Source organism: Alosa sapidissima, chromosome 19, assembly GCF_018492685.1.
Source record: "Alosa sapidissima isolate fAloSap1 chromosome 19, fAloSap1.pri, whole genome shotgun sequence".
In the NCBI taxonomy this organism is placed as follows: domain Eukaryota; kingdom Metazoa; phylum Chordata; class Actinopteri; order Clupeiformes; family Clupeidae; genus Alosa; species Alosa sapidissima.
Genome location: NC_055975.1, coordinates 11,262,362 through 11,279,762, shown reverse-complemented (window position 1 = coordinate 11,279,762; position 17,401 = coordinate 11,262,362). Strand labels below are relative to the sequence as shown.

Here is a 17,401-nt window from a genome sequence, read left to right as displayed (position 1 = left end):
ATTTGTATCATTTTTGTATCTAATTCATTTGTTTCATTTGCATTGTTGCAAAACTGCTTTGAAAGAGGCCTGCCAATTAAGCTCATTTGAATTGAAAATTGAGGCCCTTTATATGTACTATGTATTATATGATCCAAGATGGCGGTGCAGAGGCATCGCAAAGCCTTTCTCCAGATTTGGCAAATTAGTGGTAATCTACTTGTTTATTTACTGTTCACATTGCACTTTTCCGCTTTTTTGCAGTTCTGGTTAGGCACTAAGTGCATTACGTTGTCTCTGTACTTGTACTCTGCACAATGACAATAGAGTTGAAGCTAATCTAATTTAATCTAATGTAATATTTTTTAGGGGTTTGGGCCTTTTGTCCACACGTAGACAGTGTTTTTACGCTTTTTTTAAAAATTCTTATTTTTGCGGATCCATGTGGACGTGACATGAAAAGAGGAAGATCAACAATAGTAACCATGACAACAGGAACAACAACTAAATGTAAAATTAAAAAATGTATCGGTTTAAAAAAATAAAAAAAACCTTGATACGTGTTCACAGGGCCAGGAAAGAGTGAATGAAGAGAGGAATAAAAAAAGAAGACAGGGGAGCAGAGCAGGCACATGAGCAGATAAGAAGGAGGATAAGGGGAGAAGAGGGGAGGAGGAGGAGGAGGAAAGAAAGAGAGAAACAGAAGGGAAGGCAAAAAGTGAGAGAAAGAAAGAGGAGGGAGAGGGAGAGAGGGAGAGAGAGAGAGAGAGAGAGAGAGAGAAGGAAATAGATGGGGAGAAAGTGAGAGAGAGAGGGAAAGAGAGAAAGAGAGAGAGAAGGAGAGAGAGATGAAGAAAGAAAGTGAGAGAGAGAGAGAGAAAGAAAGAGAGAAAGAGATAAAGAAAGAGAGAGAAAGCCTTCTTGCTATTTTAGGTGGAAGCCTGAGGGAGGGCAGGAACCGCATTAATAAAAGACATCATTTCAGCTTACAGTCCCAAGTGCGCGCGCGCGTGTGTATGTGTGTGTGTGTGTGTGTGTGTGTCGGAGTGTGGGTGTGTTTTCACACTCAAATGAAGGCAGTAGATCACAGATTGGCCCCCTCATTTGCAGGAGTCTGCAGGAGAAACTTTAAATCACAAAACCATTCCCTGTTTGGTATTGAGAACAGACTCTCTCTCTTCCCATCTCAAAGAGTTCACCATCAGTTCAACCCAGTCGTCTGCTGATTACTGCAGCAGGACTCATAAGGCGGCAAAACAGAGTGAAAGGGGGAGGGGGGAGGGTACTGAGAGAGTGAGAGAAAGAGAGGAGAGATACCAGAGGAGGTCTGGGTGTGGTACTTACATGGCGAGGTGAGGAAGAATCTGGCTGAACACTCTGAGACAGAGAGAATGCAGAAAGAAGACTGTTATGGACCCGTGTTTGTGTGTGCAAGAGATAATATTCAACCCATCCATTACTGCACCATTTAAAACACATAACATTACAACATCAAATATAGAAAACATACAGACTGACATATCCACAGATTGTTAGCAATCTGGAAGAACTCACTCTGTTACAAAAGAAACCTTAGCTGGCAAAATGAAAAGCCCCACACACACACAGACTACGGAGAACAGGCAGTGTGACAGGACGAGAGAAAGAGCAGAGTCCGCATAAGTAGGACTAATTGTGTGTGTGTGTTTGTGTGTGTGTGTTTTCTTTACTCATGTGTTGAATTTCACAGTGGGAAGCCCAAGATAGCAGATGCAGGGGAGAGTGTGTTCAGTGTGTGTGTGCCCATTACAAAAGTGTCTGCACATCTGTTACTACTGCATAAAACCAACAGCATATTGGACAGTTGTGTGCAAGAGTATTTCTATGCGTCTTTGTGTGTGTGCTTGTGAGAGTGGGAGAGTGTGTATGTGTTTGTGTGTGCGTGTTTGTGTGGGAGAGTGTGGGAGTGTGTGTGTGTGCACATATACCTTCAGCAGAGAGTACTGGCAGCTAGCAATGACGAGGCAGAACTGAAAAACCCAAATGTCTGTGAAGAACCCCTGGACCAGAAGCAGAGAACCCAGAAAGGCCACAAGAACCGCCAGCACCACCGCTAGAATGTTCTCCAGGACCTCTCGGTTCCTGATACAAAAGGCAAACAATCAGAATGCTCCAATGCACAATAAAAGCATGCAAATTGGCTCCCTTAAAGTACTGTATCTATGGTTTATTTTTTTTATTTAGCACTTGTAAAAAGTCAGAGTCAAAGAAGTCACAAAGAAAAGAAATCAGTGCAGGAAGAGGTAGTAAACCCAGACTGGCTTATATGAGGTCTCCAACTAAAAAAGTAACATAACAACAAGAGCCACAACAAAAGTATCAAAACAATTTTAAACAAATATAAACAAATATAAAAGAAAAAAGAAAAAAAGAAGAAAGAAAAGGAATGAACAAACAGTGTAAGCACTACAGTAGAACAAACTACTGGTTCATTTATATCACCTTAAAGTACTGTATCTATGGTTCATTTATATAGTTCACCCTAAAGGAGAACTCCAGCATTTTTCACATAGATCTCTCATTCTCGAGGTCATGAGTACTGTGGGTACGAAAAAAAACTACCTAGCTTGAGTTGCTGCAGCCAACAGCTAGAGTAGCCAGGTAGCTACAGTGCTACACTCTGGGGGCATCATGCGACCAGAGTGTAGCACTGTAGCTGCCTGGCTACTCTAGCTGTTCGCTGCAGAAACTTGAGCTAGGTAGCAATGATTGTTTACGATTGTTTTTATTTTTGTACTGACATTACTGTGACCTCAAGAAACAGGGATCTATGTAAGAAATTGCCACAGTTTTCCTTTTAAAGTTAAATAAAATGTGGGGTGTGTGCCGTGCCATGTGTGTATGTGGTGTGTATGTGGTGTGTGCATGTGTACCTAATGTGGGTATGTGGTGTGTACCTAATGTGTGTATGTGGTGTGTGTGCTGTACCTAATGTGTGTATGTGGTGTGTGCATGTGTACCTAATGTGTGTATGTGGTGTGTACCTAATGTGTGTATGTGGTGTGTGTGCTGTACCTAATGTGTGTATGTAGTGTGTGTGCTGTACCTAATGTGTGTATGTGGTGTGTACCTAATGTGTGTATGTGGTGTGTGTGCTGTACCTAATGTGTGTATGTGGTGTGTATGTGGTGTACCTAATGTGTGTATGTGGTGTGTATGTGGTGTACCTGTCAAACAGCGCGAGCAGTGTGAGGCGGTCGAAATGCAGGCCGACCCACAGGTGTGGCAGCAGCCAGAAGCGGTAGTACTGTTTGGCCTTGTGGGCTGCCGTAGCCGGGTCGAGCGTGCCCAGAGGGGCCTCCTGCAGCTCAGGACTCAGGTCAACATCCTGCTGCTCCAGCAGCTCTGGGTCCATCGTTAGCAGCCGGTTCAGACGGATCTGAACACACACACACACACACACGCACGCACACGCACATGCACACACACAGCATGTCAGAACACGGCACACGGTAACATATACACACACCCACACATGGACTGATGAAGGAAATATGTCTTACATACACATTCACGGTGTCTCAAATGGCATACTGCTGTACTTAAAATACCAGATCAAACGGTCAAAAAGCTGAGTGTGGAACGCTGGACACTTTTCGCCTTCAACGGACGCCATCTTGGCTACATAGCGGAAGGGGGGGTGGCATTTTCAAACACGTGATTGAGAAAGCTGAAGCAGCAGCAATGGAAAACACACTTTACAGAGGTACAAGCAAGCTATAACATAAACTGTTCATGTTTTGATACAGTAATAGAGGACACCAATAAAGTTATATTTAAATGGTGCGATCATCATTTCCATTAAGTGCACGGAGTTGGTGTTGGATATGAGACTACACTATTCTGTTGGAACTCACACACTTAGTGCCCACAGTGCTCTACATTAAAGTGTACTGTTGGAATTCACACACTTAGTGCCCACAGTGCTCTGCATTAAAGTGTACTTAGTGCACACAGTACTCTGCATTAAAGTGTACTTAGTGCACACAGTGCTTTGCATTAAAGTGTACTTAGTGCACACAGTACTCTGCATTAAAGTGTACTTAGTGCACACAGTGTGCATTAAAGTGTACTTAGTGCACACAGTGCTCTGCATTAAAGTGTCCTGTTGAAAATATGCCATTTCAGCCAGAGTGATGAATATGAAAACAATGCCATGACTCATCACTGGGGAAGTCTACAACTCCACTCTCCATAGAACAGAACAGAACACACTCTCTCTCTCTCACACACACACACACACACACACACACACACACACACACACACACTTACCAGGTCATGGGGGTAGAAGCGCACTGAGGTAGAACTAGAGAGGTGAGAATCTGTTTCCCTGTGGACAAGAGTGTTTGATTAACTTCTCTTCCAATTCAACCTTATCTAGGTCACCACCAAACAAACATTCATCCAACACAAAAACGCTCTGCTTTAGGTGCAACTGCATTTGGAATGTGTTTCTTCAGGGTTTGTACACCTATTCCGAGATCAAATTCAAGCACTTTTCAACCACTTTCCAACCACTTTCAAGGTCAATGCAGCAGTGGCAAATTACATATTATATGAACACTTTTTTTTTTATCACATTAAGAGATGGTATTAACAACCAAAATTGTGTTTCGTAATAGGATAAGAAATTATAGGAAAACACATACTATACGTTTTGTGTTTAAAAATGTGTCACCTGTCTGGAAGAAGACTTTGCTTGCTATCTAACCTGGCTGAGTCAATAATAATAGTCAATTTCTTTTTAAATAAATAAAATAAACTAATAATAAATCACTTGAGAAATAACTATTATTTGCTGAAAATGTGAACTCAAACTACTGTTAAGGCTCGCTCTTTTATCACATTCAAGACTGATTATGCCTCTTTCTTGCCTACAATGGCATGCAGACAGGTCGGTTATCGCGAGCTACCGGCCAGTAGGCTTGCAATGCAGAGATGTGAAGTTGGGTGACATGAAGGTGACTGAGCTGTCATACTGTATAATTGGCTAAATTTAACTTCTTGCCAAATGGCCCAATATGCACATACGCATGGTGTTTTATTGTTCTTTCCACTTGTAAGGCCTTTAATTAAAACATTAAACCACAAAACTGAGCTTGAGACATGATTTTGGCCGTAGTCAGGATTTTTCAAATACTGAGGCAGGGGCGTCGCTAGAAATATTGCCCCCCAAAACATTTTGGGAGCATGCCCCCTCCAGAAGACAATTTTGAAAAATAACCCCCTAAATGATGACTTATGGTGATTTTTTTGCGGAAACTAATTGATACAATTTCATATATTATAGCATAAATCACACTTTAGCCTATTAGACATAAGGCTCATTTATAGAAGAGCAAAGTAGCCTATATAGGCCTACGCAAGACTAAAACCGTAGAGGGCTGAAGGCAGTAGAACCGGATTTGCAAAGTTTATAGCATGTTTTGTTTATAACTTAAACCAACACACTTTTCCACAATATTCTACCTTTTTTAGATGCAGCACCTGTATATCTCAAGAGCCTTTTCCCAAATTGGCTTTAGGGATATTTACACTGGTCCCTGCTCCATCTGTTACTAAGAATGTTCTACTTCTCCTCATCAGAGTAGTGAATTTTCAAAAATGCTCAAAATGTGTCCCCCGATATCCAGGCATAAATTGTTAGGCTACAGTAGTTGGCCATTACTCATTGCTGTGGCAAATAATCCCTTATTACAAACTGGGAAATGGTATGCTAAATGGTTAAATGGTATGCTAAATATCTGACAGAGAAAGGTAGTGCAAAGGTGAGATGATTATCTCAGTTAAGTGAAGGGAAACTTGATTACAGAGAACACTGACTTGACTTGCACAATAATCCTCTCTTGAGCCATCGCTTACTGGATGTAAAAGTTGCAGAATATCACGGAATTCTAAAAGCAGATGAACAGGTTGAGAAATGACGCACTGCCTTCTCTTTCCACCCTTCCTCTCCTGTAGCATTTCATCAGTGCTCATTTTAAGTTGAACTAGGGTAGTGCTTAACTAGCGAGTCTACTACAAACTATTGTTAACTTATGTGATCATGTAAATAATATTCAAACCAGTCAGTTTTTTCTCCTTTACTCACCCCATGCCAATTTCTATCCCTGCTCAATTGTCAAAAATCATCACAACCCCCTCCCACCTCTCTAGGCTGCTCTGAATGCATCACATGATCACAGGGAACCATGGTAATATAGCCTCACAAAGGCATACCCAGAAACCATATACTGTATGCAGATTTTTCATGCACAAGTTTTTGAATATTTGCTACTTTGACCACAATATCTGGACTTATGTTCTTTACCAATGCACAGATTTATGTTCATATGATTATAGTTATGTTAATTTATTCAACCCTCAATGGCATAAGATAGAATGGCACATGGAAATGAGAAAAACAGTATTATTTGACATTATTGTTTAAAAGAAAACATATAAACATAACACCCAATGTGTTCGTACATAAAATGGCACATTTGCCCCCATGTTGACTCCTACATGTTAGCATCTCATTACTAGCCCCACCTTTATTGTATTTAACCATTAACTTTCTCACCTTCCCTCCTCTTTATCTGCTCTTCTGCTAGCTTTCCAAACATTAACTTTGTTTGTTGCAGCCTTTGTTAAGGTCAGGTGAATTAAGATCACAGACAGAACATCAAATTTATTTATTTTGGACAATGGATTTGTGGGTAGTTTATGTAAGCTGCATGAGACACTGCGTTGCGTTCGTTAACTAGTTTAGGACACACTCTGCGGTATCAGGCTAGGCAGGGGACAGGGGCCTCTTGAGGTGGTCTGGACGGGGTCACTTACCAAATGTTGTTGGAGGCTCTACGGGTGGCAGGTTCAAAGTTCACCAGGGACATGTCACAGCCCCCGACCTCATAGAGAGGAGGGGTGAGCTTTCCTGGAAAGACAGACACATTTACACAATCTCACAAATGGACAAAGTCACAGATCTTTATTACTTCCAAGTCCATTACAGTCCATTGTGCTATACAGCCTTGAAGAGTGGAAAAATTATCACTCAAGGTGATGTGGCTTAGGAAAAAGGAAATGTCACTGAAAATGACTATTAACAGCTTCATTTCAAGTTTTAAAAACGTAAAACCTATCATCATCAGGTGCATAGTTAAAACAAAATACATGCATGCACGCACACACACACTGCAATATTGACAGCCTGTCATCTTAAGTGGCCTTCTGAAGGGAAGTAGCCAAATAATGAATATTTCAGTGCATAATGGTCCACCCAGCTGTCCACACACACGCACGCAAGCAAACAAATATCTTTTATATAACACATCAGCCAAGTAAGGCAAATAAGCTGGCCATTAGATGACTGTTCCATCAGATCACTGTTCCATCAGATCACTGTTGATGTCATCACTCATGGCCCCATCACCGACTAACTGCCAGACTCATCTCCCATCAGCTCACCTGTCAGTCCCTCCAAGCACTCCCCTCCAAACGCAGCGCATTCAGAGCGCTCAGCTCAGCTCGCTCATCACAACACAATGCCACTGCTGGGTGCATTCTTCTACTTTGACATCCTCTACATGTACAAACTCATGTTGATAGTGCGTGGTGGTATGAAGCAACGATAGACACCTGTTGTTCCCACTGGCAGTCCCGGATATGCACTTTATAGTTCTGTGGTCCAAACCAGAACGTCCCGTGAAGAAAGAAAACATTTCACAGAATGATATGGCCAACTACATCACCAATTAGAGGAGTAAAGGTACACGTTTTCGTACAGGATGTTAAGTTCAATACAGATGTGTCCCGAATGTATGAAATCCAATCTTAAACAGTAATCAAGAGTACGCTTTTTCAGTGTGTGGACCACATTTCAAATTCGAGTTCCAATACAAATATACCTTATGTCAGTTTAGTTAATTAATGCCAAAAAGCATTAGCCTAGAAATCTAGACGCGCCCCTAGCGGCAGCAAATTACATTTGCTGCCAGGGCTAGTCTAGCAACTCTCCTTTGGCTTGTGAGCTCCAGAAATCGAAACTCAATCAGGCCAATGAAATCGTGTATAGAGTCGTTAGGTGGGCTTAACATAATGATTGATGGCAGAGTTGCAACGGTTTGGCTTGAATTTCCTGCTACTTGAAAACAAATAAGATGAATGTTGCTGTTGGCGAACAGTGTGACACGAGTTAAGCTTTTATTAAGTTGACAAATGTTTGAACTAGCCAACTAGCTCCGCTGGTGGGAAACGCATGGGACTCATAGCGCTGCCGCTGTCCTATTGCGTGCAGAGGAAATTTGAAAGACAACAAGATTATCCCGCCCCTCGGACTGAGCACTGCGAACGGTGAGTGCCCAGACCCTACATTTTAATGTGGGTCTGGCTCGTCAGGCTAAAAAAGCATGACACCATTTCAAAATACTATTCCAGCTTATGAGTTGAGCATCAGCAATATTGTTAGTGAATGTTAGGCTAGCAGTACTTTCAGGCTTACTGTACCGAAAGTTAACCGAACCGTGACTTCAACACCGAGGTATGTACCGAATCGTGATTTTTGTGTACCGTTAAACCCCTACCATCAATAGGCACCAGTCATGTATTAATGAACAGACAGCTGGTCCAGATAAAGCTATGGTGAACATCTGAGAGAGAAGGAAATGTTACAAAACTAGGATATTCTTGCCTTACACAAAGCAAATGTGAATCTCCAAGTCATGTAGCCACATTGGCACATCATGACAAGCTGTGTTGGAATTAGGAAGTATTCTTTTATGTGAGGCTCATGGAATGTCTCTCGCCCCAATCAGAATTAATAGTTATCAATAGTAAGGATTTAACTGTTGTGCAATGTTGTGCAATGAACTCAAGTGACCATTATGAGAGTAAATTCTACATCTGTAGTGTATGACTCTGGAATCCAATCCTCACAATTGTCAAGGTTGAATAAAGACCCATACAGGAATTGAAACAAGGACATTTCTGTGGCTGAAGTTAAAGGGGAATTCCGGCGATTTTTCACATAGTTCAGTTTCTTGAGGTCACCGAGTACTGTCGGTACGAATAAAAACGAACACAATCAGTTTAACCTAGCTTGAGTTGCTGCAGCCAACAGCTACACTCTGGGGGCATGCTCATAAGTGTAGCACTGTACTATAAATATCTAGCTTCAAATCTGAAATGGCCCACACCTGAAAATGGTCCATATAATGGTCTGCCATAGGATAAAGGTAGCATGGGCACTGCAGTTGGCACAGGGTGGATTTCAACTCGTTATGGCCAAATCTGGTCAAAAACAGAAGTTAGGAAAAACCCAATAGTGGAGGAGTTTCAACATCTGGCCCTTGGACTATGACTCACCCAGAAAGAATTTAATTAAAGTTGTCTGTGCATGAATATGTGGTGGACACGCCTTGTGATGCCTTCACTGGTGCATACTTTCAGAGATCAACAAATAGCAACACAGCACGTCAGAGAATGTGGGGAGTCTGTAAAATAAAAAATAAAAAACCCTTGTTTTTGTGTAACTTGTTCCTCTCCGAACTTAAAAAATGACTGACTTAACGGACATCAATGAGAATGTGGTTAGGGATATGTATAACCCTGACGAAAAAAGAAGCAAAGCAACAAGAGAAAGGAAACTACGCAATAACCCAAACATTCTCTTCAAAATAATGAGAGTGACGAAGCTTCATTTGTTGCTATTTGATCCGTCTGATGCCGTGGATGAATGGGTAAAAGTCCTTACAGCAGGGAGTCCAACGCATAACCTGTCTGTGCAGGTGACCACCAGATACAAAGGATCTACCCCAAGTGTCACAACTATTTGTTTGTCAGGGCAAGCTAACAACCTGGAAACATTCTGCCAGGATTTTGCAAATCTACGGATGGATGTGCTTGAAAGAACTCAGCACAAGAAGAAGAAGAAAGAACTGAAGAATGAAGAATGAATTTAGTGTCACAATACGGTAAGGACATAATCCTAAATAACCACGAGACAAATATTTTGATGCCTTGACAAACAAGAGACAGAAAAGAAAACTTACAGTATGAATTCCATTTGTCCCGGCATGCAGGACCCCAGAGCGAGCTAGAGATGCTGAATGTTCCCACCAGCTGACTGCTGAAAAAGCTTTCCCCATCAAGCCAAGCTCTACTGTGGAACGCATTCATTGATGTCAACTTACTATGCACATCCTGCAAATGTATTCAGGTTATTACTACTACCAGCATATTTATACACAACTTATCTAGCATGTTGGTATATTTAGGGGTCCACACAAATAAGCCGATCCTTCATCCAAACTGCTTGGACCCCTTTAGTTAATCTTTCCTTTAATCTAATATAATCTATCTTTCTTTTTTTTTTTTAACTGTGAGGCCCTTACACACATAATCTTTGTATTTCAACATCAACAAAATAAAGTTAAATCATGAGCATCGCACTCAGGTTGTTTTATTCATACGTAAGTGAACATCCTGGGGGCGCTGTGGCCCTATGCTCCACTGTCTAAACAAGGAGAACAAGAAGAACGGGGCATCCGTGGCGTACTGGTTAGGGAATCGGACTTGTGACCGAAGGGTGGCCAGTTCGGTCCCCGACTGGTAGGAAAAATGTGGGTGGGGTAGTAACTGAACAGCGCTCTCCCACATCCACATCCACGGATGAGGTGCTCTTGAGCAAGGCACCTAACCCCCAACTGCTCCTCGGGCGCCGAATCAAGGGCTGCGCACTGCTCCGGGTGTGTATGGGTGCTCCTAGTGTGCTCACTGCTCTGAGGGTGGGTGTGTGTGTGTGTTTGAATGGGTCTACACTGGGTGTGTGGGTGTGTTGAGATGGGTAAAATGCAGAGCACAAATTCCTTGTATACGCAAGTATAAATGGCTAATAAACCTGATTTACATTTACAGCGCCCATACCATGTACGATTCCACGTGCCCACTGGGACCCGGGTTCGAGTCCGACCTGCGGTCATTTTCCCGATCCCTTCCCATCTCTCCCTCCCACTTACTTCCTGTCGCTCATCACTTTCAGTAGGGGCAGCGGTGGCCTACTAGTTAGCGCTTCGGACTTGTAACCGGAGGGTTGCCGGTTCGAACCCCGACTAGTAGGCATGGCTGAAGTGCCCTTGAGCAAGGCACCTAACCCCTCATTGCTCCCCGAGCGCCGCTGTTGTTGCAGGCAGCTCACTGCGCCGGGATTAGTGTGTGCTTCACCTCATTGTGTGTTCACTGAGTGCTGAGTGTGTTTCACTAATTCACAGATTGGGATAAATGCAGAGACCAAATTTCAAATTTCCCTCACGGGATCAAAAGAGTATATATACTTACTTATATATATACAGTATATACTTTCCTATCTGAATAAAGGCAAAAAGCCCCAAAAAATGAACATCCTGAACAGAGATAGCCGGTTTTTATGTAAAAGTGGACAATAAGTGGCTGACAGCACTTGTTCAGTACTTACATTGCCTGCCTGTGTTGCTGAGGGCTGCTACTATGGCTAGAGCTTCAATGTGAGACAGTGCCATCGCTACAGTTGAATATGGACTCTGGTTGCCACACCAATAAGACTGGCTCTTCACTGTCATAGTCAGGGTGAAGCTGGGTGGCCCCAGGATGCAAGGTAGGCGTTTGTTGAACATGGCCAAAGAAGAAAGAGTGGGGTACTACTCACAAATCTTTGGTTGCGGCTCTCTTCACTCAGTACAAAACGTTGTGGTTGGTTTGACTAGGTCTGTGAGTCGCTCAGCAATCTAAGGCATATCTCCTTATCATGTCTGACATACAGATGCCAGATACAGCCAGTTCATGTTCTGTGACCTAAAAACTATAAAATCACACACAGTCACCTTTAAAGGGGAACTTGGCAACTATTTCAACGTAATAAACCCGTTTAGAAATCATTTGGATGGTTAAATGACCTGTTCCGGTGAAAATGGTGACTTTTCCCGCTGCCCCTAGCGTCCCTAGGCGGAAAACCAACCTTGCAACATTGCGACTACCGTCCCGGAAAGAGAAGTGAGAAATAAGAAACTCGTTTTAAATCGTGTTTCTTACCTTGTAACATCCACATTGTCTGCCAAACTTATGCTAACCGTTTTGCTAGCTTGTAAACAAATCCATGTGCTTTATCGTTACCTTTTTCCACAGTTTGAAATAGCATAATGCACAATTTCTCCAGCAGAGGCGGAAATCCTGCCAAGTTTCCCTTTAAAATGCTGATTCAGGTCAAATTACAGTCATACTGTAACCTCAATATTATATTCTTCCTTCCAATTCATCATCAAACAAGCCTAAAGGCATGCAATGAAATGTCACCACTGACCTTGATAAGAATGTCAGAAGAACAAAAGCCAACCTACGGCACCAACTTTGTGTAGGTATCATGAGTTTGACTAAAACAAGGCAATGGCCAATAGTGCAGTGCAGCATATTCACGTTTTTAACGCAAGGCAAATAATCTAAGAAACAACAGTCTGATGATACCCAGATGTGCCCTGGCCCAGTGTAACAGGAACTTGCCATCACTGCTGCTGTTGTGTATAAGAGGCACAAAGTAATTTGATTACAACTGAAGACTGACCGCATTCAGCCACACACACACACACACACAGGCCACACTCTGTAGCAAAGCATAAACCAGAGAGTCATTCTGCACTGACCCCTATGCATCAATACAACCACAACACACATTCAGACAGTGGAGAAATATCTGAGCCAACTAGTCAGATAGCTCTGCAGCAATAATCAAATGAATTAAGAACCCACCACCAGAGCCAGTTCTTCATGCTAAACCTTTTGCTCATGCACCCTTCCCTCCCAACCACCCTGCAGTCCCCCCTCCCTCACCGAACTCGTCCTGAAGGCTGGTGTTGCCTGCCGTGGAGGCCTTGTCCTGAGAACATTCCAGCTGCGCGCTTCCGTTCCTGGCCAGCAGGGAGGCGCTCGCGCTCAACACAGTCACCTGGGACGGGGTGCGGGAAGGCTGACTTCTCACCTGGGAAGTAGATGGCTGGGAGGCCTGGCTGAGAGCCTCCTGGAGACTGCCAGAGGAAAGGGTGGGGGGTTGAATAAGAGATTTTGGAGGGGTGGGGGTGTGTTGGAGTTAGGGTGGGGGGGTTTGAGAATAGAGAGGACACAGAGTTTGCGATAGAAGGTTAGGTAAAGTATACAATCTCACACAGGCATGGCAGGTTAGGTACAGACGTGTTTGTACAAGTACACGGGTAAAACAGGTGACATGGCGCACACACAAGGAGTCGAAGGTTAGGGTGAGATATGGCATTCGTCATGGCAGGTTAGACAGACAAGACACAGAACCGCAGAGGAGACAGGAGAGGACAAACACAGGAGGACAGGCAGCTCGAGTAGGGTGCAAAAGGTCAACAGGCAGCTCGAGTAGGGTGCAAAAGGTCAACAGGCCGCTTGAGTAGGGTGCAAAAGGTCAACAAACAGGAAAACGGATCGAGGCAAAGTGGGTTAAGCTCAAGACAGCTAGTTTGATACTGAGGACAAGTTAGAGAACACTAAGAGGAGTGGACATGAGATGAGAAATGTAATGTTTAAGTGAAGGTGTCAATGTTCAGCACTCCAGCATGTGGAGAGAAGGGGAGAAGGACACACCTGCACACCAACACTCTATGCTGAAATGGGGAAACTACTGCACATACAGTATATGACTTCTATTTGGCAAAACATGAGTCTGGCCTCAGGGAAGTGGAGAAATGTGGATCGGGAGCAAGTGAACGAGAAACGACTGGAGAAGATATGAGAGAGAGGAAGAGAGGAGACTTCATACAGCACACTAGAAAGAGCCCTGCCAACACTGCAACAATGAGCGCTGCAACCGGATAGGGGCAGGGGAAGGGAAAACGCTAGGCAGTTCCTGCAGGGAGAGGGAGAGCGGAAAAGGAGAGGAGAGGAGGAGGGGAAGAATAGAATAGGAGGAGGGGGGAAAGAAGAGAAGAGGAGAGGACAGGAGAGAAAGAGGAGTGAAAATGAGGAGGATGGGGAGAGAGGAAAGGAGAGGAGAGGAGGAGTTGGGTCAGGTTTCGTCAGAGGAGAGAGGTGACCACAGGCAAAAGTGGAGGGGTGGTAAAGGAGGAGAGGAGAAAAGATGAGAGGTCAAGAGATGGAGAGGAAGGAGAGGTGGACGGATGCTAAGAAAGAGAGGAAGGGAAGTGGAGAGGAGGAGGGGGGAGAGAGAAGATGAGAGGGGAGGGGAGGGGAAGAATAGAAGAGGAGGAGGGGGGAAAGAAGAGAAGAGGAGAGGACAGGAGAGAAAGAGGAGTGAAAATGAGGAGGATGGGGAGAGAGGAAAGGAGAGAAGGAGAGAGGAGGGGAAGAAGAAGAGGAGAGGGAGAGAAGTGAAGATGGGAGGAGAGGGGTTTTGAAGTTGGAGGGTTTTTTTTTAAGTTGACTGAGGGGTTTCGTCAGAGGAAAGTGTTGGTCACTGGCGAAGAGCAGAAAGGTGACAAGGTCTTCAGCAGACCTCCATGGAAAGTCCCTTTGTTTTAAGCCCGGGCCTGGGGGGTGAGGGGGTTGAGTGTAAAGGGGGTGGTGGGTGGGTCAACCCTTTAAAATGCAACTCCAGTGAAACCTGAACACCACCAGGCCACCAGGAGAGGGCCATCTAAGGCCATTTGATCACTCTGTGCTTTATTTCATCACTTGCCTTAAGTCAGGACTTTTCAAAATAGCGGAGGGCCAGAATACCTTGCCTCTTCTGAGTTGGTCACACACAGGGATTGAGAGATGTATTCCTATAATGCACTGAACTATCAGCGCAACTATCAACTATCTAACCTATACTGATTAGTCACTACAGACCGTTAAAGGATTGATCAAGGACATTCATTTTCTTCTAACATTCTTACAGCTTATTGGACCCTCAACCTGTCAGGAGGAGGGGCTAGTAGCACTTTTTAACCAATAATAACGATCATGGAGAACGACTGATGCCTAAGGGCCAAGACTAGATTGAAACACCATACAGTGAATCTTCATAACAGTATGGCGCATCTTTTAACTGCACTTAAAACTTAAATTCTCACATGAAGTTATCTGACGCGCTCTCAGTAGGTTAAGAGCATCTGGGTACAAATGAAAACCCCAGAGTGGCGCCTTTGGGAAACCTGAACGTTGCCAGGTCATCTCAGGCCATTTGATGGCTCTCAGGAGGTTAAACGCATCTAGGTACAAATGAAAACCCAGAGTGGCGTTCAAAGCATCTGGGTACAAATGAAAAACCAGAGTGGAGCCTTTGGGGATAAAATGAACAGATCAAAGAATGTTCACAAATCAACTAATGACGTAGGAAAATAAATGGTGGCAGACTCAACAAGGAATGTCATGAGTGTGCAAGATGATCTGTCCCTTGTTTATGAATTGTGTGTGTGTGTGTGTGTGTGTGTTTGACGTATCTCAGGTACTACCTGCCAGGTCATATTAGCCAGATATTAGCCAGCTGCAATGCAGGGACTCACTTCACGGGTATAGAGAAGGGTTCGCTCCATTGGCAGGTTTTGGAGTGGTGATAATGTATTTTTGTTACATCTGAAGAAGTGACTCTGTATATCCAAATATGTACAAAGACAAAGTCTATGGTAAAGGAACTCAGGAATTGATTTCTTTAATGCTTAATAGGAAGTGTGGTGGGACTTTTTGGACGAGGATACACAGCTGTAATGAAGGGGATTACTTCTGTCAGGTTTGGCATGGACAAGGGGGCCCTATCGACCCATGGCAGCCTGGCCTCTTTGCTTAGCATTTTTGTGGTTTGGCTGATTCTGTGGTTTTGTAAATACGACCTTCTACAGGGGGGTTGGAAGAACAGTGGAAGTTTGCCAAAGCTGCAAAACAGAACTGTAACTTTTCTCCCCTCTCAATGTCGTCTATGTCCCAAAGGATGTCTTCTCAATTAGAGTTTAAAGTTTAACCAAACACACATTCTGGGGAGAGATCTGAAGTGCAAAATGTGAGCGAACTTGCCTTTGGGCCATTTTCTGTAGCTACAATAGCCATGGGATTGGTGTGTTATGTGTTTGTGTACTGGGGGGGGAAGCGGAGCGGATAAACAGTTAGAGCACTGAAAAGTTACACACATGACTCACTCAGTCTTTAGCAATTCAATGCGTATTACTTCAGCTCCATATTAGAAGGGAAGTGATGAAGTTGCTATAGTAAAGTAAAGTGACTGTGTGGATAAGTAAAGTAAAGTAAAGTAAAGTGAATGTGTGGATATGTAAAGTAAAGTAACGTGACTGCTGCCCTTGCCCCATGTAGTTTGTGCAATTTGCACCCTTCACGAATAGCTCTTTGCAGATCTCTGAGGTAGTTGAAGAGCAGCGTGTGGTGTGAGATTGAGGGCCCTATTGACACTGGTAGGGCCCTCTGGTGGGATGGGCCCTATTGACACTGCCCCCCCCCCCCCAGAAGAGTAGTTTTAAGACCATGGCTGTGTTTTTGGTAAAGTCAGCAATACCTGTCGGACAGGTGATGGTGCTCTACTGTGTCACTTGGGCAGCAACTGGGGCGCGCGATCAGTCATCGTACAGAAACAGAGGTGGAGAGAACGAGGACAGGAGGGATAGGAACGTGGAAAAAGAAGAAGAGAAAGATGGATGATAGAGGGAGAGAGAGACAGAAAGAGGGAGAGAGAGGGAGAGAGAGAGAAAGCAGAGAACAAGTTCGAGATTTTTTGATCCTGTACAGTCTCAGCCTGTCACCTCTAGGCCAAACTGATAACAAGACACCGACAATAGGGGAGAGCAAACGAGCAGAGAAAAGCAGAACTAGAAGTGGAGAGATGAGACAAGATGTGAGATATGGATATGACTCATTTGAGAGGCCTGGAGTACAGAGGGGCCTATTGACCGGCGCCTCTGCCTGAGACGCTCAATAAAAATGGGCACTGTTCCCTCAGAAAGAGAGAGATTGAAAGAGAGAGACAGAGAATGAGAAAAAGAAAGATCAGAAGAAGAAAGAACAGAAGAAAGAAAGAAAGAAAGAAAGAAAGAAAGAAAGAAAGAGAGATAGATACATAGACGGATAAATAGACAGCTGGACAGGTAGGTCGTAGGGCGGTAGGCGGGCTAGGGTGAAGGGAGATCACCAAAGGCTTATGGGTTTCTGCTGTTTGTCCTCTGGGGCAAACTAGCCAACAACCACAGATAACCTTTACTCACCTCTGACCAAGTGGCCAAATGGTCATAGGTTACTCAGTAAATTACATTTGACTCAAATTGTTGTATTGGCATGACAGAAGATATTTGTACTACCACATTAGTCTTAGATAAAGATAAAGACTGCAAGTAACAAGAAATCTAAATATCTGAAGTTGTGAAATACTGTGCAAAATTTGTTATGACTTTGCTTGACAATTTCATGAAAA

The 17,401-nt window shown here is 43.7% G+C and overlaps 1 protein-coding gene and 1 long non-coding RNA gene across 5 annotated transcripts in view; one reads left to right on the top strand and one right to left on the bottom strand.

Moving 5' to 3' along the window:
* Positions 1 to 17,401, bottom strand: part of pcnx1 (pecanex 1) — a 62,285-nt gene that overhangs the window by 17,057 nt on the left and 27,827 nt on the right. For 3 of the 4 annotated variants that reach the window (XM_042073357.1, XM_042073358.1, XM_042073359.1), the window contains 6 exons: positions 12,859 to 13,052; positions 6,844 to 6,937; positions 4,294 to 4,351; positions 3,186 to 3,397; positions 1,947 to 2,100; positions 1,324 to 1,356 (listed from right to left, as the gene is read on the bottom strand). In XM_042073357.1, the coding sequence (XP_041929291.1) occupies positions 1,324 to 1,356; positions 1,947 to 2,100; positions 3,186 to 3,397; positions 4,294 to 4,351; positions 6,844 to 6,937; positions 12,859 to 13,052 (745 nt within the window). The remainder of the gene's footprint in view (positions 1 to 1,323; positions 1,357 to 1,946; positions 2,101 to 3,185; positions 3,398 to 4,293; positions 4,352 to 6,843; positions 6,938 to 12,858; positions 13,053 to 17,401) is intronic. The other variant, XM_042073360.1, reaches the window with a different exon arrangement.
* LOC121693732 lies at positions 9,198 to 10,443 on the top strand. Its single transcript, XR_006025558.1, has 2 exons — positions 9,198 to 9,974; positions 10,083 to 10,443. It is a non-coding gene; the product is annotated as an uncharacterized LOC121693732 (long non-coding RNA).